Raw genomic sequence first — 22,834 nt, forward strand, 5'->3', positions numbered from 1 at the left:
AATGTATGTGATAAGCTTTCACAACTTAATTTTTCTAGATAATGTTTAAAGAAATACCTAACATTCACAGAAAGGAGAGGCTAGACTTTCTCCCACTTCAGGCAATGACCATGACTCAGTGTTATCTTGGTAAACTACTTACCTTCTCTGTGTCTCACCTTCCCTGTCTGTGCAGTGGAGGTAACACCCTGTGCCATGCTCTGAGATTCATTAATATCTGTGAGGCCCTTTGAGACTGGCCAGGGAAAAGTATTTATAATGTGAAAAGTATGAATGCTATTGATGACACTGATACAACTGGGAGCATACACAGAATATTTCAGCTCTCTCTTGGCTCAGAAACTTGTCTCACCCAAAGATGAGAGGTCTGTAGGATTTTCTGATGGTGCCAGTCCCCATACTATGGGTTTTTATTACAAACACGTAAATCTGTGATGTTTTTGCTGATGGTTTTTCCTCCTCCTCCATTCAGTGGGTTGTTATAATGCTAAAAGTTGCTGTGAGAGTCAGCAATTACAACAGGCAGGATTCCCTCACACTCATTTAGTTACAGCTCAAATTAAGAGGAACAAAAAATACAGATCTTACAAGTTAATTAATATTTTGCTGCATCAAAGAGACATTAGTGTCTAGCTGAGGCTGGTAACTGAGGCTCAGGTTATGCACTGTGCCTGTGCCCTGCAGAGCAGCTGGCAGTGTGCAAACAGACTGAACCCACCCTGACTGTCCCACTGAGCTCAGAGCTCTGTTCAAAGTGCAGCCCCTGAGAGCCAAACAGCACATCCCCACCCTGCTGCTTGATACAAAGGGAACAAGCTCTTGTTGACTTTTCTGACTTTTTCAGTCCTACACTGCCAGGGTGAATGAGTGGCCCCTTTAGTGATGTGCCAAGACACAGGAGGAACATCACAGGTCCGTGTTAACAACTAACAATTACCAGGGAGTGCTTTAAAAGGAACCCATGCTGCAGGTAGTCCCTGTTATCCAAGTATTACCTGACTAAAGCACAAGCAGCTGCACTGCCAGGCCTCAGTCATGTGCTGACACACACCTACAACATTTTGGAAAGAGATACACCTGGCTGCTGCTTCCCCTGGGCAAAGGAGCCCTTGGGCTCTGAAGAAGTCAGAGATCCATCCACTGCTGCTTCTTGTCAGTAGATGGCACTTAAGTAATAACAAGAAATCTGACATCCCATTAGACACATCTAAATCTGTAAAACCCTTTAGATGTGGTATTTTAAACACATTTTTAAGCATTACTAATTTCCAACAAAAAAGTTGTTGGAAAAAAATAAAACTAATGATCACCATCATTCCAAATCTCCTTTCAGCTGCAAAGCTAAAAACAGCTCTGTGCTGTCTGTGCTATCTGACCAGTAGCTGCTTCTGTTTTTAATAAAACCTTCTGTTAAACTGCAGTGAGAAAACAATATGTCAAAACACAAAGGTAAATTCCATCAGCATTATGTTAACCATGGTGCTGTGCTATTTGTGAGAATGTTTGTTCTAGTGCCTTGAAACAGAATCAGGAAAGCAATATCTGGCAATTATCTGACTCAAACACAATTAGGTGACCACACAACTGTGTTTAGCATAATAACCAAAAGCCTTCCTACCCAAACTCTGAGAACCATTTCAAGGAGCTAAACAAATTACTGATAGCAGTGAATGTGAGAGTGCAATTGGAACTTACTACTGTTCCCCAACACTATCTCTCATAACCATTAACATTTTATTTTTGCTGTTGCTAATGCAATTAAATTCTCCCTCTTTCCATTTTCAGATCTTATTGCTGTAAATCTGTGTAACTTAATTCTAAAAGTCAGTAATTTCCAGGAAAGGACATACCCTGTCTGTGCTGTTTGTACTTACAGAGTTGATCCTTCATTCTCAGCTGGATGCAAGAGCACTAAAATTTGACCTGCAGATACATTAATACCCTGCTCTTATGCAGATGTTACAAAGCAGAGCCTAAAACTGATTTTATGAACTTGCATACTTAAACTTTCATTGCATGTTAATTATTTTTTATACATTTTTGTTTGGCATTGGTTCCTTTTCTGCTTTTAGGACACTGCTGCACTTTGCTTTATATGTCTTGGGGTTTTCTGTGTATGCTTTTGTTGTTTCTTTTTTTAAAATTTAACATCCTAAACCCAGGTAATTTGAAACAAAATTGGATTGGCTTTTACAAATCAAAACCTCCAGAAATGTTTTGCAAACAATGCTTCAAACACAAAAACTCCACATGTTACCTCCTACATGCAAACATTTGCTGTGTCCATGGTAAGCAGGATCAAAACTTCAGAGGCATTTAGCTGCTTCCACTGATTTTTAGTCTTGAACATAAACCTGGTAAAATTCATGGCTTTGCTTTTGTTGTCAGAGGACAGAGCCTCATTAAGAGCTGGACTGGACCATCCTTCATCCAAACAGGACTGTGACCCCCCCTGGATGTATCTCATCCTGACAAAGGCCATTCACTCACACTGCCCTGAGCAAAACAACTTCCATCATGCTGTGTGCAGAGCTGGGTGCTGTGTGGCCATACTCACTGTATTACTTTTAAACATTCTTCTGCTTTTTGCACACTGATAATTTCCCTCTCCTGAGTATATTAATGAAGCTGGTAGCTCATCAGGTTGGGTTTCTTGGTTCCAAGGGCTTTGCATTCTCAGTTAGATACAAACTGGTTTAAAACAAATAGTCAGATCCTGGAACACTTTAAACTGTTTTCAAAGTGCTTTTCTTTTTTTCTGGACTGTAGAATATCTAGATTAATATTGTAACTATCAATCAGTTACATGATTATTTAAACAAGTATGACTACAGTTTTTACAGTATTTAAACAAGTAACACTCACATCCCCCAATTATTTTTCTAAGAATCTCCCTTTTAGCTTTCAAAAAGTATTCTTTTGAACCACAGCTCTTAATTTTCTTTTTGAAAACTATCCAGATCTGCATGACATTCCTTTTAATTCCCAGTAATGGCACAGGTAGGAAGACTACAGTGGAGGAAGCCAAGACTTCCATTTATTTATATATATATTTTTAATTACTGCACTCTACCCTCCTAATCATTGTTAAAAATTACAGCAAGAAAAATAGTCTGTAGAAGATGGTGGGAAAGTCTTTCTTCCAGCCACGCTCACATGGAGATGGTTATAGGGGTTAAATAACTCCCAAGGTCATTATTTCTTAGTGCCACTGGAGTTTTCAAATAGCTGCGTGAAATAAGAGCCCCACTTACCCCTGAGAATTGATGGTTTCACTTGCTTTCTGCAACAACTGGGATAGAACAGTGAAGAGCTTTAAGCGCATCTGGGGATCTCTGCTTGGCTGGAGACACGTCCTCAGAACCAGAACAAAGTCATCCAGAGCTTCACCTATGACAGCACCTAGCAAACAAACACAGAAGGCTTTTTTCAGAATACTGAGGTCTATTTAGGTGTTTCATATGTCGGTGCATTAAAATTTCTAATACAAGTGGTGTTAAAAGAGTCCTCAGCCTCCCACTCTTGCATGGCAGCTGTTGAGAGATCCATGTGACACCATATTGGGTGGTGCAGAAATCCCCAGGCTAACTCCCCACGGGCTCAGGTACCCCCAGCTTTGGCCAGAGCACCTGAAGATCAGTTCCCCACATTTCATTTAGTCAGCTTGGCATAGCTGTACCACATTTGGCCACAGGAGCTGTGGCTGCCCCATCCCTGGCAGTGCCCGAAGCCAGGCTGGATGGAGCTCGGAGCAACTGGGATAGTGGAAGGTGCTCCTGCCCAAGGCAGGGAGTTGAAACTTGATGGCTCCTTCCAACCCAACCATTCCATCATTTCATGACTCTGGAATGGATCTATCCAAGACACCCCAGAATTGCTGGGACCATCAGTACCAGAGGGCATTTTGGCTGGGGGATGAATGCTGCTCCCTTGTAACTCTGCAAGTCTGAGGCTATGCACAAAGCTTTGGTTTTCTTAAACTTAATGAAAAACTACACTGGATCTGGCATGACCCTCACACCTCTGGACACAGCAGCATTAACTACACTTTTTTCTTCTTTCAAGTTTTCCACATGCAGCATTTGAAATGTTCATGACTCCCAGAGGCATAGGAAAGGGCCTGTTTGAAAGGATCAGCTTCAAAACTTGGATAATACAATGACTGCAGCAGCATTCCTTCTCCCTGTTTAAATAATGCTTATTTCATCTTATAAGACAATCCAAAATATGATGTATTTTAGAAGCTACTTGAAATAAAAATATCTTCCAAATGAACTCTTTAGTTTGTTAATATTTTCACATCCTGTGATAAATTTAAACAATAAACAAACAAACAAAACTCTAAGCTGTTAGCCCAACATTTTAAGAAGTTATTTTCCCACAACTGAGGGAAATTTATGCCTTTCTCCTTGATAATGACTAACATCTGCCTGCTTTTAAAGAGGAAGAGTCCATAAAGACTGCACACACACTTTATTCTGCAAGTTTCTTGCTGTAGAATGCTCTTTCTGCCCCATTTTTGCAATAAAGTACTTTCCTTTAAGAACTTCAGCAGCTTTGCATCCTTAAGATGCACATTCCATCCAATTCCACTAACTCAGAAAATCCTTCAGAGGAGACTCAACAGTGGTATTCATGATGACAAGAATATTCCTCACACATGGGATGGACAGATTGAAGTATCCAAGATTCCAAAACAAACTCAATAGCATTTAATAATATCTGGAAATTTAATGTTTAAAACAGTTATGAAAAAACCCAAATTTCACTGTCTAGACTGAAGCAATAGAGGGTGTTGAACTGCAGTTTGCTAAATGTCTGTGCCAACAAATAGGTCTTTATTTTCACAGCATTTATTCAAGACACATTACTTCATGTGAGTTCTGAGACATTCACAAGATACTACATCAAACTGATAACAGCAAATTCAACAGATGGAAAATAAACAAAATAAACTACATTGTTAATTTCAGCTTAAGCATATGCTCCTGAAAAACAGTAAAAACCTCAAAATATTAATTGAGTGAAGCTGATTAAATTGATTAAAAACAACATTATGTGTGGGAATGAAAAGAAAGAAAAAAAATAGCTCTAGGAGCTGCTGTGTCAGACAGAAAACACAGACAATAGCATATTACCAGTGTTGGGTGCAAGCCAAAATGTTTGCCCAGACATTTGATGATTTATTTAGCATTAAGGAAAACAGAGACAACTGTCTAGAAGTCCCTCAGTCATGGAAATGGGAGCACAAATATACAGAAAAGTTGGCCTCTCAAATCTCACACTGAAGTAACTTTTTGCTCTTCCCACTGATGAAAACCAAAAGAAGTTCTTATGCTGGTTGCTGCACAAGCCAACAAGTGGGTGATTCACACAGGTTTGATGAGGGTTTCTTTGAGATTCAAAGATTGAAAGCAGAAGATACATTCCTTTAAAATATACCTGTGCAGTAGCCACAGTGATACTTCATGAAGTGACTGTCCCCATCCCCATTACAACCCACACAAAGGAAAAAACAAATAAACAGTTCTTTTCATTTTAATAATCTTAAAATGGGTGTTGAGGTGGAAAGCACTGCCTGTCACCATGTCCCTTGCTGCAGATGCCAGCTGGGGACTGTGGCAGAGGAGTGCTCACTGTGCAGGACTGAAGGAGTGTGAGATGCACACCAGAGTGTGTCACACCTCTGCACTACAGTGAGGAACTGTTTGTTAGAGAGGTGGTGTCCTCTGAAAGACTAGTGAATAGATGGAATAAAAAGATGGATTTTTGGACACAAGCTACATTTGTCTCCCCTTAATCCTCACCTATTTCATTGACCTGAAAGTGCATTTTCCTTAAGTGCTTTTAGCCTTCTCCCTGCAGCCACAGAATCTTTGGGAATGTGAGCTGCTTCAACATTTCTTTTACTTTCCATCATGTTCTTGTGAAGGTTCTCAATGTTACACTGCTCATTACAAAACACAAGCTGTCTGCAGGCTGTGGAGATCCTGACTGGATGTTTTTTAGAACTAAATAGGTCGTACCTGAATGGGTTGCGACGACCTCGAACTGCAACACTTCTGGGGAATAGCAGCTCCACCCCTCACATGACACTGCAAGCCACTCCAGCAGCTGAATGATGTGCTGCTTGTAGAGACAGTGAAAACCTTCCAATTGCTGCACTGCAGCTAAGGAAGACATTGTTTTCTCCACCTGTTAGAACAGAGACAGGATACTTAACTGAAACCATTAAAAAAAACCCCAAATGTTTAAAACTCATTCTGTAAGGAAAAAAGGGACATGGGAAGATTTTTATCATTTCTATTAAACAATCAAGGCTGATATTTAATGTCTGTCTATACTACATCCATTAACTTTTATTTGAAATGAAACATTTGTCCTGATTTCAAAATGAAATCATCAGGCACACAGCAACCTAACAGCAAAATGAGAGAGTCTCTAACCCGTGTGGACCTATCCAAAAACTAACCACATCATAAAAAAGGCTCTTAGTGGTTTTAAAGATGTAGTGATTTTTGTCCTTAATTTAAGAATGCTTTAAAACATAAAGACAGGGGGAATTTCTCACAATCCCATGCCATGGTAGCTTCCAGAAAGTATTGCTGTTGCAGGTAAGAGAAAAACATGGCATTTCCCCTCTTCCCTTTCTCCCCCCAGATTTAATTATGAAAGATGCCCTGTCTTTGTAGTAGCTGGGCAGGCTCATTTTGAAATTCTCAACTTCTGTTGCTTAGAAGTACCAAAACTCACTGTTACATCCGAAATACCTTCTTCATGTTTAGAGTTAAGACTATCCTATGAGACATGCAAATAAAACATGTACAAATGAAACATGTAAGAACTACTAAATGAATTCCAGACATGAGCATGCTTGGCAAGGATGCCTATAGATCTTCCTAATCACTTGCAGCAGATGTGTTTCAAAGCAAATGAAAATTTGCTTTTACAGTTCCTGAAGGCTCCTACCAGAAGTATAAAACTTCTCCAAGGAAGAGATTAAAAGCATGCTGGAAGCAGGATCTGCAGCCTTGGTGATTTCAGTAGACTGTGAATCCAGAATGGGGAGCAAGGCACTGTTGGGAACCTCAGTGAGGAATAAGATGTGCTGCCAGCAGGGCCAGCTCCAGCAGGGAAAGATGGAGAGCAGTGCTGGGAGTGACATCATTGGACTCCAAGTGCTGCAGTACAACTACAAATTGTACTCATATTTTCAATATTTTTAAGCTGAACTCAACCACACAAGTTAGCTCAAACATGTCTAGGACCTTCAGACTCTTCCAGACTAATCACTTGCCAGACAAAGATGTTTTTATGGAGGTACCAGATGTGGAGAAAATAAATGAGAATTTGAAGAAAATAATAAATAAATCAGGATTTGCTAAGAACAAAGGTTACTCTTAAAGCAGGTTTGCCTGCCTCAAGCACAACAGATTTCTCTTTTATGGAAGCATTCTGCCAGACAGCCAAAACAACTCAGATAAATGAATATTTTACATGTAAGTTACTTGTACATTAATTGTAACATTAAACAGGATGTGTCAGTACAGAAACTATTCCTCATTTTTAATCCCACCATAACACATAACACACAAGATTGTTTTCCACTGAACAAGAGATACAAAATAATACATTGTTCACATATGACTTTACAGTAAATTCTGTGGTTTCAAGAATGCAATTAAAACAAAAAAAAAAGAGAGACTAAATTAAATATGCCAGAGGCTGATGCATATTTTCTCATTAAGCAGTGTCTCACAGTTAAATAAAAATAATGGTGATTTTCTTTCCTCTATTTGAAAGCTAACAAGTTTAATGACACTCTGTTTTCCTGCTAATAATCAGTGTGCTGAAAGAAGAGCCAGGATAGCACAGGGCACGGGTAATGAAACAAAACCTTATTTTTAGGTCAGCAGTTAAATCCCTGACAAGCTCAAATCAGCCTCCACCAGCTGATACAGCTTCAGTCTCTTTGGGGCTGTGGCCCACCCTGCTCCTTGTGCCCCTGCTGGGCTCAGCTGGGGGTCCTGGTCCATTCCCTCAGCCCCAAACAACCACAGACACGAGGGACACAAAGCCAAAAGTCAGGCCAGACCTGAGTGTTCACCACCAGGTCACAGCAGTTGTGGTCTCCACTATCTCAGTGGTCTTCTGTCCTCTTATAATAAAGTTATAATAAAGCCTGAATTAAAGTTTTATAATGCAAATTTTTGAATAATTTATGTTTATACTCAATCTTTTTTTAGTCTGAATACATATTTCTTTTCTGAACTAAAAACTCATATTCATACAGCAGCTGTGATACTTTTGTTCTACATGTTCCTAAGCTACTTTAACAGGGACTTCTTGCCTTCTCCAAGCTGTACAGCTCACTTTGAAGTTTTGGAATAATCAGTAACTGGAGAAAAAAATAAAATTCAAGCCATATTTGTCTTTTTGACAATTTTGAAATATTGCAATTATGTAATCTCACTGCCAGATTTTGTATGTGTCTAGCTGAAAGAAAGGCTAATGAAAAAAAGGATTCTCATCCAAAGTACTGTCAACTTAAAAAATCATCTGGAACTGCAGGAACATCTTAAACCTTTAATAATATCAGGAGATTAAGTTCTCCATTTATGAAAATCAGGATTTATCTCCATGAAACTACTTTCTTTATAGGAGTATGAAGTTGTAAGGTTTTAAATGGACATTGCTGACTTTATAGACCACTGCAGGCAAGATACCACAAAACATTCCAGAATCATCTGTCTAAGGCTTACCCTGACTGATTTTCTGTCAAAAAAAAACCCCCAAGCAAACAAACAAAACCTCCAAACCCCCTCAAATCCCACTCCCATAAGACAGATCATCATCCCACCCCTCTTTGACCTGCAAAGTCTTTTGAGTACTTGTTTCAAGCTTTGTTCCACTTTATTTCTTTCCCAAGTGCTCTCCGAGCGAACGCCTCCTCGGAGGCAGCCTGTCAGCTCTGGGGCCATAAATACTGATCCTACCCAGGCCTTTGGAGTACCATGCCTGGGAGCAAGAGCAAAGGAAGTAGAATAGCCACTGCACTTAAGGTGTGTGTTTGAAAAAAGACAACTGGGATGGGTCATAATTGTACTGCATGAGGATGGCTCGCTGATTTATATGATATTTAGCTCGGGGAAGAAAGAGGAAGAGAAAAATAAGGGGGTGAGATAATGCTGAGCCAAAAAGCTCATCTATTATCTGGGCATGTACAGCTGTCCTTGATTTTAAAGCATTCCTGTGACATTCAAACTTTTGTTTCTTGTGGTGAGGTAAAAAGGTCAACTACTGTAAAATCAGTCTGATATTTGGCTGAAGATGAAAAAATCACTATGAAACCATCACATTTTTAAGGCCAGTAGTACTCTTGACCTCTGAGTGAATAGTTCTTTAACAGTCAGAAAATAAATGTCAGTTTTTTCCTGCATATAACCAAACATTCCCAGTGACTTATATCCACTAAAAGGTAAACATCAAAGTCCAACCAGCACCACCAGCATGCCCAAGGCTTTGCAGGATCCAGGACAAACATAAAATCTTGGACACTTCTTGTTCTGAAACTTTACCTAACTGTGGACAGGTGGTTAACACCCACCCAAAAAAAGTGCTCTACTAGGCCCATGGCTGCTCCCATCCAGCTCCAAGATTCCCATGCTCCAGTAATGCACCTCAAGCCATCTATTCTGAAACCTAACCTAAACACTCTTCCAGAAACAAAAAATTATAGTAACTGCAGCTACAGACCCATACTTGATGCTCTTGACCACAAAAAAACCCTGAATTCCAGGGCTGATTCCCATGCTCCAGTAATGCACCTCAAGCCATCTATTCTGAAAACTAACCTAAACACTCTTTCAGAAACAAAAAATTATAGTTGTAACTGCAGCTACAGACCCATACTTGACGCTTTTGACCACAAAATAAAACTGAATTACAGGGCCTTTTCTGGAAACAGAATGTATTTTAACTCTATGAGCTTTTAATCAAAGTTATAAAGAAACATAATTCTCCAGGCTGTGCTGTCCCAAACTGTAAACCCAGCTCCAGATTTAATTCTGGTACTAACCATGTACAGTCTGTACTGTCAGAGATGCACAGTCTCAGACTAGACACAAATACTCCCCACAAATAATTATGGCTCTGTTTCTACAAAGTGTCTTATCAATATGAAAATACAAGAACACAACAAAATATTAAACCAGCTCATAGTTTACCTTTTCTTTAAGGTCCTGAGAAGATGGTACTGCCATTATGGTCACCAAAACTTTCATTAGCTGCAAGCTAATTTCTTTGCAGTCTTCCTGGCACACTTCAATCAATGCTTGTACACAATAAAGCAACTGCTCCATATAAAAGACCTATTTATTAACAAAAGGACATATTTATTATGTTTTCTTAGCAAATATAAGGTTTTCTTTAAAGGAGAGATATGGGAAATGACAGTAGTTAAATCTGAGCACTGTATAATCCCTTACATTGGTAACATACTAGTAATTTCATGTTAGTTCTTCTAGTTACCTATATTCTACTTTTTACAGAATACAATATAATCTTCCTCCCACATTGTTTGTTTGTGTTTACCTTGTCCTGTTAACAAAATAAATGACCCTGCTCTTAATCACACAATGGTTCCACTGGTGAATGGTGAATAAAAACATCAAAGCATTTTGGAGTGCTTGCTGATAGAACTTTCTCTTTCTCAAGTGCAATTTGTTAATTAATAACATATTTGTTACAACTCTTTGAAATATTATTCCATGTTTGACTGTTTTGGATGAACAATGACAGCTAAATACATAAACCAAAAAAAAAACCCCTAAGCCTTTGCTTTTATCTCAGGAAATTTATCTCATTTGATGCCATATAGTTCATGTTATCTTGATCCAACTGATACCAGCTTGAATCAATACTGTTGTCAGTTAGTTTGCCATGACTTCTATGATAAAGTGCATCAGATATCCATGAAGCTGTCAGGGAACAGAAGGGGCCATTGTTACAAATTTACTCCCAAAAAGTGAATTGAGTCTAGGAATAGGTTAGCCATAAGTGTTATTAATCTCATGGACATGGTCAATCCTTAGCTAAACAGTGTCTGTGCTGCATTTGCTGAGAGAGAGATTGTTTTCCAAGACTAAAGGCTGGAACAATTCTGCCAAACTTTCAGTTGCAGATGGATCTGACTCCTGGTGCCAGTGCCAAATGGAAGTGGTGAGCCTAAACCTCACAGCAATTCTGCAGCTATACCTCAGGGAATTGTTATTTGAACAACCAGGTTATAATGCTTCCACTTCTTTGAGCTCCTAATCATCACAGGCTTCATGGAGATTAAGGTTAATTCCTGCATCACTGGTACATATTCCATTAGGGAAGAAACCTAATGAGGGAAGAACTTGAAATGTATTTCTTACAATTGGCTCAAAAAGACAATTAGGCCAGATTCAGTGTGCACACATGAATAACTGTTTTAAGGGAAGCCTACATCTGACATGAAGTCAGAGCTCCTCAAGGCACAGCGCTGGCCCTTTTTTGGTCATCTTAACAACAGAGGTCTAAGAAACTTCTGGTGGAATGAAAGCCAGGATTTCATTTGTGGGGAAAATGACAGGGATTCCTCTTGTGCATCTCTAGCAGATCTATTTCTACATTTGAACACGGGAAGGAAAAAAAAATCGTGCAGGTTAAAAAATATCCAATCCATGTTTAAGAGAATCTCTCATCTCCTTATATAGCAATTGGTGGATATTCTTCAAATGCTAAAATAAAAATGGTCTTTGGGCTCTGCTATTACCTCAGGATCCACTTGGAAGTAAATTTCTAATTGATGAAAAAAATGTCTTCCTTCTAGACTTTCATTTAAAGAGAAGAAACTAAGCCCAAAAGTTTGCAAAACATGCTCCTAAATATACACATAAAGTGCTGGTACCTGCCTTTCAAAATGGAAAATAAGAATGGAAAACAAAAATCAGATTACATTAAGAGGGAATCTTGGGAAACCTGACATGCCAATTACAATAGACTATAAAAGATTTTCAGTCATTTTTACTGATGAGGATTAAAGTGCATGATCTTGTTTTGATTGTGAACACAAGGAATTTCAAACCATGGGTTAAACTCTGCCTCAGGACCAGCCACGGTAGTCCTTTGTGAGTACAGTATTTACTAAACAGCTGCTTGTCTCCCTGCCTTGCCTCTTCACTTTCTTGCCATTATATGAAGTCCTTTACAGCAGTTCTTTACCTGAACCTACATCTGCTGAGAGGATGGACTGTTGGTAAGCCTTTGAAAGCAGAAGATTGCCCAGGAGACCATGACATAGCCCAGGAAGGATGGGGAAGCTCCTGCTTTGTCTCAGACACTGTCCACAACTATTTCCTGAGACAGGTGTGCAAGGGAGGGATAGGAATGGGAGTATTTAGGGAAAATAAGTGTAAAGGTAGTTTGGTCAAAGCCTGTGTGTTTTGCAGCCTTCCTTACCTCTTCAGATCTCTGACAGACTCCAGCCTGTGACAGTGTGTTGCCAAGCTGGGCCACATGAGGCTGTAAAATTTCTTTTGGGCTACCTCGAATCACTGCAGCCAGAACCATCACACAGGAGGCTTTGGGTGTCTGCTCAAAGGCTGGGGTGATTAATTTCAAAGATACCTTAGGGCTGACAAACGTTCCAATCAGTTCTGCTGCTTTCACACTCTGAAAAAAAGAACAGGAATAACTTGACGATTTTCCTGAAAACACAAAGACCTTTATCTTTTTATGATTCCAGCTGTTATTTTAAATGCTTCAGCAGTTGCCTTGTAGGCCTTTTCCACTCGCTCAGTAATGATTATATGCATGAAGAAATTTTCTTGACATGTTCAGCAAGCACATAATAAGGCATTGCAAGCAGCCTTCCCCACATCAGACAAACTTCCCTGAGAAAGCAATGCACAGAAACAAAGTGTACAACTTCAGTGTAATAAAGTTTCCAATTTAGAGCAACCAGATGTTGCACATTTAGTGGTTTAGCACTTTGTCCCTCAAATGCTGTCCTGAGGCTTGCCCTTAATGTTTATTAAAAGCTGTAACCATAAAAAAAGGAAGGAGGAATCTTTTGTTATTGTACTATACCTTGAAGCTGACATTACAGATCAGGTTAAGTGTGGAAGCAATGCCATGGGGGAACTGCCCACTGCTTTCCTTCTTACTTCTTTAACTGAAAGGCTTAAATTACTGGGTATTCCCCATGACAGTGACACCCTTTGATCCCATTCCTGCCTTGCAGATGTATCAGGATGTTGTAATCCACACGAAATACCACCACACCAGGGCTTACTGCCTGACTGATGCCCAATGTTTACAATCATGTGCATGAATAAAGAACCAATCAACTACTGCAGCACTACCTGTGCAACAGAAACACTTCTTCCAGCCGCACAGATTTAATGGTTGGGTCATTTCCCCAAAGATGAAAGCTTTCTCTATCATTTACAGTTAGTGATTTAGCCATGACTTCTTTTTTTTTTAACCTAATTAATACTTGAATCATGCTAGTTTTTTTTAGTCTTAATAGAAGCACATAGTAATGAGTTCTACAGTTCATATCTGCACTATATAGAACTGTTTCTTTTCACAAAGATAGGACTCAAAGGAGTTGTAACATCCTCTGTGTAGATATGAACTCCATTCTCCTCTATATTTGCCACAGAGAAGGAAAAAGACTCTTAATGCTCTGAAAACTGGACAATACAACTAAAGAGTTCAAAAATATGATTTCATACATTTGTTCTGATCAATTTACTCACTTTAATAGGGGAAAAAATTGAAAGGGTCTCATTTGGTATTACTAGAGTGGAGAAAGACATGGACATTCTCCAAGCTGGTGGCTGCTCTGCAATGGGCTCCTGCAGTGACAAACTAGAGGAGGTTATCACAATACCCTGGGATAAATAGGCATAGATAAAAGGCATCCCAAACCTGAAGTTGCTGACTCTTGTGTTTGGCACAAGGAAAAGTACAATTAAATACTGGAATCATCTCTTAACCAGGAATAAATCTCTTGAAAGCACCTGTGAGAAGATTAGTGATGGAATTCTAAGAAAGAGACGAGTATGGCCAATAAAAGATAAGGGACAGCTGTGTGCTAAACACACATTTTGAATTTAGATTTATAGCAATAAGCACTTGATAGGAAATTTGACAGAACAGCAGGGCTATATGGCCTTATTGTCCTAATTATTTATGTTTTCTTTCAGCCCAGCTGGGAGCAGGAACCCAAACAAGAGCCTGATTTAGGGTTGGACTATCTGCATCCAGTAAGCAGAACACATTCTTCCAATTTCCCAAAGCAATAAAATTTGTAACTTTAGAGTAAGTTACGTAGATATATTTTTGTTATACATATGTTCTCTTCCTTGAGTAGAAACAGGAACAGAAGATTTTATCTTAAAATTGTGAAAGCATTTGTACCACCTGTCTTTCTTTTGCTAAATTTATCTCATGTGTTCAACTGCATCTGTTTTACTGGTTTGTTGATCAAAGTGTTGAAAGAATCAACTGTTACTAAAAATCAAACTAATTATTCCTCACAACCCCCCTCCCCAACCCCACATTTTCCAAGCATTAAGTCAAAGATTCAAACACTGAATATGGGTATCACATGGAATAAACATACCTCAATATATGGTTGGATTATGGAGCAGGGGGAGGTAAGTGAAATTAACTTGAAAGGGCATGACCTGCACATTTTTTTACATTGAATTTGTTGCCCCAAGGCTTTTACACTTTAATCCACTGCTTATAATTTTTGGAGAGATTATTATCAATGCTTCATGGGGTTGGCATACAAACTAAACAGTATTTAAATAACTTTAGTATTGGTCTTCATACCAGTAATAGAGGAATACATTTATTTTAACAGATTAGAGAAGTATAATGTGCACATGTTCTTAACATCCATATAAACCCGAGCCTGATCCTTCAATCATGGGCAATTCCCAGTGACCTAAGGCAAAGTCGACCTTCAGAAGACAGACTGAAGACTATAAAGTCTTTATTCAATGTACAACAGCTACTTTAACAGATCAAACTTACATTTTTAACCACTTCACTTTCTTCATCTGAGCATGCCTGGTACAAAGTTCTCAGCAGTAGCTCCATGTGTTGGGTGATGTGATCCTCTGCATGCAGCAATAATGTGTACAGGAGCTGGGATGCTTTGATTCTTGTGCTTCCAAGCCAGTCTGTGATATCATGACAGAGACCTGGGAGAATTTTGGAGAGGTTTCTCGACACAAGTTCCCGACAACCCAGTCCTGGTCGAGTCTCTAGAAAAAACAAAAACAACCCAAACAGAAATATAAAAGGAAAAGCCAATGCATAACAATCTCAGAAAAGTTTAAAAGCTGCAAGGTAAGAGCTTTTGCTTCAGCATAGAACAAAACACTCCAAATGCTGCTGAGGAATTTACCTGGGCAAGTTGCATTTCCTTGCAATATATACTGCAGAATTAAAATTGCAAAATTGAATATTGCAGAATTAAAACTCCACACAGCTCTTTGAATATTTATGTATTTATTATTCGACAGTGATTTGGATTTCATGTTCTAAAATGTTTATGGAAGCAGAAGAGAAAGAGAATTGAAATGAACGCATGTCTTTACCCACTTTGGAAAACATAGCTTAATAATTCCTTTTAATTTTGATAGCAACACAAATCCCAAGAAAAATAAACTGAAACACACACAGATAAAGAGAAGAAAGACTTGTGCATGCAAATGCTGAGCTCAGTATAATTTGGAGGAGGAAAGAAGGTAGAAGGTACAAACAATGTTACAGAAGACATGAGCTGCAGTAAAACAGACAATGTCAATTGTGCCCTCTAAAGGAAAAGGTTAAAAGTGTGTCTGGCAAATTGAAGGCAGAAAGGGCACAAACTATGGCTTGTACAGATGCTGTGTAATAGATCAGGGCAACAAATTGATAGTGTTTTAAAAATCATAGCTATTATATCATCTCCTTTCTAAGGCCTTTCCAGGAGAAGCAGCTCACTGAAGTGCCTCTTCAGCACTTCAGAAATGGAATACTACATTTAAAATTATAATACACAAGTTGGGGGGATGTATTTTTTTTCTTAAGACTGAATTTAATTTTTATTGACTTTGTGGAAAGTGAGTTTTTGTGGTTTGATTTGTCTTTTGATTTCAAAAAGACCCCAAAAGTTTTGCAAATATATATTCCCTGCCTTAACAAAGGATGCACATTTCTGGATAACCAACAAACTCACCTTTCCCAACAAATGCCTACTCTACTGTTTCATCAAATTTACTTATTAGTTAATTTATAAATTACTGAGATTCAGAAGAGCATCTTGACCAATATCACAAACATCTAACAAATGTCCTGTTCTGTACTTTACAGATAAAGCTGTGACAGCCTTTCCAAAAAACAGCAATAAACTTTTTTAGAGATTTTTTCCTGCAGTCTATTTTCTTTTCTTAACACTGTGTACGTTTATACAAAGAAAATCTGAAAAGCTGTTCTTTGAGAAGCACGATTTCATAATTGCCAATCACAATGTTCACATGCTGTTTTAAGAAAGAGACATCATTCATTATGAGGTGTCAAAATACACTGAATGTGTGAGTGCCTTTTTTATTTCTGATACAGAGTTCTGTAAATGCTCAGGAAGAAAATGACTGAGCTGTCTCAAGATATTTTCCTGCACTGGCCTGTGTAACTACAGGAAAGTAGTTAAAAGGAAAACTGACTAAAGAAAATGGTCTGAGGATACAAAAGGCTTAGAAATACCTATGAAATACCTAACTAGGGAAAAAATAAAATTCAAGCATCAGGACATGAATTGCTGCTTCTTTTGTCAATGGAGGAAACATTCTGGATTATGAAAGCTGACAATGAGTAGCAAAAGGTCAAATAAAGAAATCAACTTGAGACAGCAAATACAGACTGGCATCCTATTGAACCCGAGGCAGAATTTTGTTTGAAGAATTTGGACCATTCTTTATCAGCAATTCCTTCATTTCAGATGTTCAAATGCAGGCATTTATCCCTGTAGCTACTCCTGTCAAAGACTTCCCTGCTATAAACTGTCTGCACCTGTATCCTGAGGCAATGGGTGCTGGGGCTCAGTGCAAGCTGTGCAGTGCCTGGATGACACCAGGCCTCCCTCTGGTCCCCTCTGACCTGCAGAATCTGTCACTGGGAGATCAAAGGAGGGCTCCTGTGGCAGGTCCATTAGTCTGACAGCTGGACAAAGCTACTTAAGTAAAATGTACTGCAGACTCACAGTTGGAGAAAAAATATTCTACTAAAGTCACAAGAAATGGCAACAAAATACTAAAATACCCCAACACAAACCCCCTCCCAATAAAACAAACCAACCAAATGTTCATGGAGAGCAAACAGAAAGGACACAGATAGTAACAATCACCATACACAGGCTGTGGTGGGACACCACATAAGCTATATTAGTGTCTCTGATAAAGTTCTGTGTCTGTAGGATTAAGCAGCAAGTCATCCTTTCCTCTGACTTTTCTTCTATTTGTCACATCAGGCCTGACTATTAATAAAACATACAACTTGGAAGTAAAGATAAACAGCAACAAATGATGACTAAAAGTCACCATTAACTTGGGACTTAAGTCCAAAATTATCAGGCCATTTCTTTGAAATATTCTTTAGTATGTGCACATATATATAAATACACACATATATGTTACATTGAAGCCTTAACTGCATCATTCTACCAAGAAAAATGCAAGAAAATTCAATTTAATGTGGGGCTGGAATGTTGCCCAAATTCATGAAGCATATTTATTGTGCTAAGGAGATTATTTAGGAGTTCACATATCATTCAATCATGAAGTAATTGGTAGATGTCACTTTCTAAAAAGCCCCACCACAACAGCTTACACACACAAACCCCAACACACACCTAGACAAAACTAACCCAGGTAACCCCATCAGCTGTACAAATGGTAATCACTGTTCCAAGACAATGAAATTAAACCTTTTATGACCTTCACTATATCATGGTCATTGCAAAATTAGTGACTGGAGCTTAGACACTCAACTTCATCAGTTTGTGTCTGTTAAAAGATTCTCTGACTGCCAGGAGAAGAAATATGTTTCTGCCATGACTAGTGGAAGTAAAAACCTTCTTTAGCATTTCCAAACCCCTGAGGTAAGATTATACAGAAAATAAGGAGGAAAGAAAAAAGATTGGGAAGGATGACAGATCAACTTGCCTGCCTTCAAAGCTAAACAGTTCTGTCAAACCAGTCACCATTATGAAGTGCTTCCCCTTTCATTCAAGCATTACTGAGTAAAACAACTTTAAAGAAAAAAAAGAAGTGTAATTCAAAGAAGAAAGAGCTCCGGAACCCACTGTCATGGAAAGGATTTTGCTGCTGGGTATTCTGTGATGTGATTGTCATGTAGGCACAAGTCAAGCATGAACCTGTTCCTTCACACCAAAAGAGTTTTTGTTCAGTTAAATATGAGTATAGAAATCAATAAATGAGCCAGTTAAACTCTCTCTTCCCCCAACTCCCATATGTATATTTTTAAACATTAACTTTGTGAACCCAAGACAGGAAACAAGCTTCAAGTTACTGCAAACACAATGTTTGAAAGCCACCTATAAATCATATGGTACTAAAAAGTAAACTACCCATTCTGCATATCTTGGGGCTTTTGTGTATAATAAAGGAAATTACTCTGTTCCCACATTCTTCATGTGCACTGCCAGATTTCAGGTAGCATCCCAGTGTCTCACAGAGAAGTCTGAAATAATTTCATTGCAAATTTTTCTTCAGCACCAATTATGTGGATCACTAATGCTGTGACCTGCACTCATTACTCAAGGACTTAGCTCATGGCTTCTTTTCTCCTGCCTTTCTTTCCAGTCTTTTCTGTGCCCACTGTGCACCTGGCTGCTGGCTGATGTAGAACTTACTGCTGTTTCTGCACCACTGCTTTACCTTTTTTCAGCATAGGCAGCCTCATTTACTTTCTCCAAAATGAATTTTTGGATTAACCAAAAAAAAAAAAAAAAAAAAAAGAGAGGTTACTGAACAATCACTTCTTAAAATTTAAATTAAATAATTTAAATAATGTTTCTCCAAAATGAATTTTTGGATTAACCAAAAAAAAAAAAAAAAAGAGGTTACTGAACATTCACTTTTTAAAATTTAAATTTAATAATTTAAATAATTTTATATATATTTTATACCTCTCTACATTAATATTACATATTGTAATGAATATTACACATCCTGCTCTGCTGTCAGTACTGCACAGCAGCTCTTGGAGATTATTCACAAAGCAAAAACCACTTTCAGCACAACATTTACCTCCTTTGGGATAATGAGATGGTGAAACACTAAAATCCATCTTATCCTTCAAATCTTCTTCATTCTCTTTCTCCCATTGCAAGCCTATCTTTTCCCAGTAGGTCCAAGCCAGTTTCCTAGATATAAAATAAGAGTTTTATACCACCATGCTCCCAAAGAAAAACACTTTAAAATGAGACTTCTGGAAAAGCTGACTACTTGAATTCAGCTGGAAGGATGGGAAGCATTCCAGCCACTTAACCTAGGCACATTAAGTTAAGAGTTTATATTTCTTTTGTACTCGTAGACAGAGGTCTCTTCTCCCAAGAGATGATTCTGTCTCTGTCCACCCCTGTCTTTGTCTCTCTCACATTTAATTGAATGTAGCATGAAAGGACAGTATAACAAAAGTTACTGAAGATAATGCTAACATTTTCAGTCTAAGAACAAAATAACTACCTAACTAACAGAAGTGGGGGTTTTGTCCTCCAAGCAAGACATTTCTGAACTTAGGAACACTTCTTTGGCATCTATTCAAGAGGGGTAAAAAAAGACTAAAGGTTCCACATACGCATTTTCAGGAATTTCATCAGTAAAGCTGCCAAGTAACAGAGGGATCAGCTTGTGAAAATATGAGTATCTGTCTCGTAGGTGCAACAACCATTCTCCAATGACAGTTGTTACAGCGTGCCGTACCTACAGGGAGACAAAAAAACTATTTTAAAGGTGTCAGGAAAATAACAGAAAGATAATAAAATCAATATTTGCTCTCTGTATGAAGGACATGGTGAAGCACATCAATATTCTCAGAAGAAATGACAAGAACTCAGCATTTCCTCACTTGCAGGAAGCATGTTAAGGAACACACAAGGAATCACACTCTCATTTTGCACTCTGGCTTAGTGAGTCTTAGACTTTTTGCTGCACAAAAGCACAGCTTTGAGAGGAAGACAAGACACAGACCTAACTCAGAAAACTAAATTCTTGTGGCTAATTCCTTCCTGAGAATTTAGGAAATGTACATTTCTCTAGAATTTGTAGCTTTCCAAGCACATTCCAGAAGAAAATTTTCTCTGTTCACTACAAAGGAAAGATTAATTTTAAACTTACTGCTTCAGTTGCACCTTATAAAGGGGCCCATACCATGTTTGTTAAACATCTGAAAAGGCCAGAGAATGAAGGGCCAGGGAGATGAGGCAGAGAATTTAAGACAGAATTGAAGGCACCCGTTAGAACAAAACCCTCACCACCCTGCTGAACTGGACAGCAGTCACCAGCATTGGTCTGGGACAGATTGCAACTGATTCAGGCTGGGTGGGACATTGTCATTGCTTCAGCTGGGACAGTTCATCTCAGCAGCTGCTATGGTGATATTTTTTGGATTTAGTGTGAGAACAATGCTGATAACACACTGATGTTTGCTTGTTGCTAAGCAGAGTTTGCCCAAGTCAAGGACTTTTGGGTGTCCCAAGCTGTGCTAGTGAGGAGCTGCACAAAGAGCTGAGGGAGCAATGCCAGGACAGGTGACACGAGCTGGGAGTGAGCAGGGGGCTGCGTGGTGCTTAATCCCATCTGGGATTAAACCATGATAGATGTATTTACAGATCTCAGCTGAATGCAAGACAGTGAAAATGGGAAAAGCAGGGAGAGAAACACCAAGAAACCCACGCCACGGGGATGGGTTTTAAACAGATTTAAAATAAATGCTAAGAAAAGAAGGAAGAAAAGCACACCTTGGGAATCTCATCAAATAACCTCTGGGCCAGATGAGACAGGACATCATCCACAGACTTTCCATTCCCAAACTGTATCACTGCTCCAGTAGCCTGGATCACATCAACACGAACTCTGTAGTGTTGGTGGGAAATTGTCTGCATTAGGGGTTTTATCAGCGACTCTGATTGCATATGGAAGTGCTCTGTTAGGGCAGAAAGACAGAAACATAAACCATGTGAGCTCCCATTGTGGGCAAGATCCCTGTCCATGGTAGAGGGTTGGAACTAGATGATCTTCTTTAAAGTCCCTTCAAACCCAAACCACTCTCTGATTCTGTGTAGCATGGATATACCCATGACACCCAACAGTTGCTGGGGCCAGCAGTACAAGATGATTTTGGATGGACTAATGCATTTGGTGGGGGCCTTAATGCTGCTCAGTAATTCTATTTCTTTCTCTGCGTGGGTGACAGATCTGGAGCAACACAATTTCTGCACCACTACGAAGAGCAGCCTGACTAGTGCCGCTGTGTTCATGTAGCAGGCAGCTTTAACTTTATACAGTATCAGAGCTGAACGCTGCCCACAAACCCTCTCCTAGCCCCTCCTGCTGCTACTACCCACACCCAACAGCTCAGCTACACTCCTGGCCTGGCTCCTCTCCAGCAGACCCTCCAAACCCCGCAGAGCAGCCCTGGGAGGGCGTGTGCGACCCCTCATCTCTCCCCTGCCTGCATCCCCGCTCCCTCCTCAGCCCCACCGCTCAGCCCCACCTGGCATGGCCCTGGCGCAGGCCACGGCACAGCCGCAGCTCTCCCGCCTGACCTCGGCATAGTGGTCGAGGAGGGTGGCCTGGAGGACGCGGGCGATGTCGCCGAGGTAGGGGGCCGTGGCGGCGCCGCAGCGCTGCAGCAGGAGGCCCAGCAGCTGCACCAGGCCGAGCCGCAGCTCCTCGCTGGGCTCCGCGCCCTGCGGCGGGCACAGCCGCTGCGCCAGGGCCGGCAGCAGCACGGGCAGCGCCTCGCAGGGCCGCTCGCCGTGGCTGAGCCCGTGGCGGAGCAGCTGCAGGGCGAGCTCCCGGCACCGCTCCGCCGCGTCCCCCGCCAGGCAGCGCGACAGCGGCCGCAGCAGCCGCGCCGCGAACACCTCCTGCAGCACCGCGCCCGGCAGCGGCCGGCCCTTCGGGCTGCTGGAGGACGCCGAGGGGCCGGGACAGCGCCTGCGACAGCTCGGCCGCCGCCGCGGGCGCCGCCATGATCCGGCACCGGGGCGGCCGCGTCGCCAGGGACGCGCGGGGCGTTTGCGACGGCGGGAGCGCGCTTTACGGCCGCGCCCGGCAGCGCGCGGGGACAGCGCAGGGAGCGGGAGAGGGAGAGGGAGAGGGAGAGGGAGAGGGGGACAGGGACACAGGGACAGGGACACGGGGACAGGGACACAGGGACAGGGACACGGGGACAGGGACAGAGACAGGGACAGGGACAGGGACAGAGAGCGGGACAGGGACACGGGGCAGGAATACGGGGACAGAGAGAGAGAGAGGGAGAGGGATAGAGAGAGGGACAGGGACACAGGGAGAGGGACACAGGGACAGGGAGAGACAGGGACAGGAACAAGGGGAAGAATAGAGAGAGGGAGAGGGGCAGGAACAGGGACAGGGATACGGGGACAGGGAGAGAGAGGGACAGGGACACGGGGACAGGGACAGGAACAGGGACAAGGGAGAGGGACTGGGTCAGAGAGAGGGACAGGGATAGGGAGAGGGACAGGACAGGGAGAGGGACA

General features: G+C 40.6%; 1 protein-coding gene across 1 annotated transcript in view; it reads right to left on the reverse strand.

The window, feature by feature from the left end:
- The window catches only part of DNAAF5 (dynein axonemal assembly factor 5), a 28,760-nt gene extending 6,416 nt beyond the window's left edge, over positions 1-22,344 (reverse strand). Inside the window, 10 exon segments of the mRNA XM_039731925.1 lie at positions 3,255-3,402; positions 6,027-6,195; positions 10,227-10,370; positions 12,487-12,699; positions 15,079-15,311; positions 19,359-19,474; positions 19,909-20,033; positions 21,071-21,255; positions 21,826-22,232; positions 22,234-22,344. Of these exon segments, the coding sequence (XP_039587859.1) occupies positions 3,255-3,402; positions 6,027-6,195; positions 10,227-10,370; positions 12,487-12,699; positions 15,079-15,311; positions 19,359-19,474; positions 19,909-20,033; positions 21,071-21,255; positions 21,826-22,232; positions 22,234-22,307 (1,814 nt within the window). The 5' untranslated portion in view covers positions 22,308-22,344.
- Positions 22,345-22,834: the final 490 nt, after the last annotated feature.

Source organism: Passer montanus, unplaced genomic scaffold, assembly GCF_014805655.1.
Source record: "Passer montanus isolate IOZ18808 unplaced genomic scaffold, ASM1480565v1 scaffold8, whole genome shotgun sequence".
In the NCBI taxonomy this organism is placed as follows: Eukaryota; Metazoa; Chordata; class Aves; order Passeriformes; family Passeridae; genus Passer; species Passer montanus.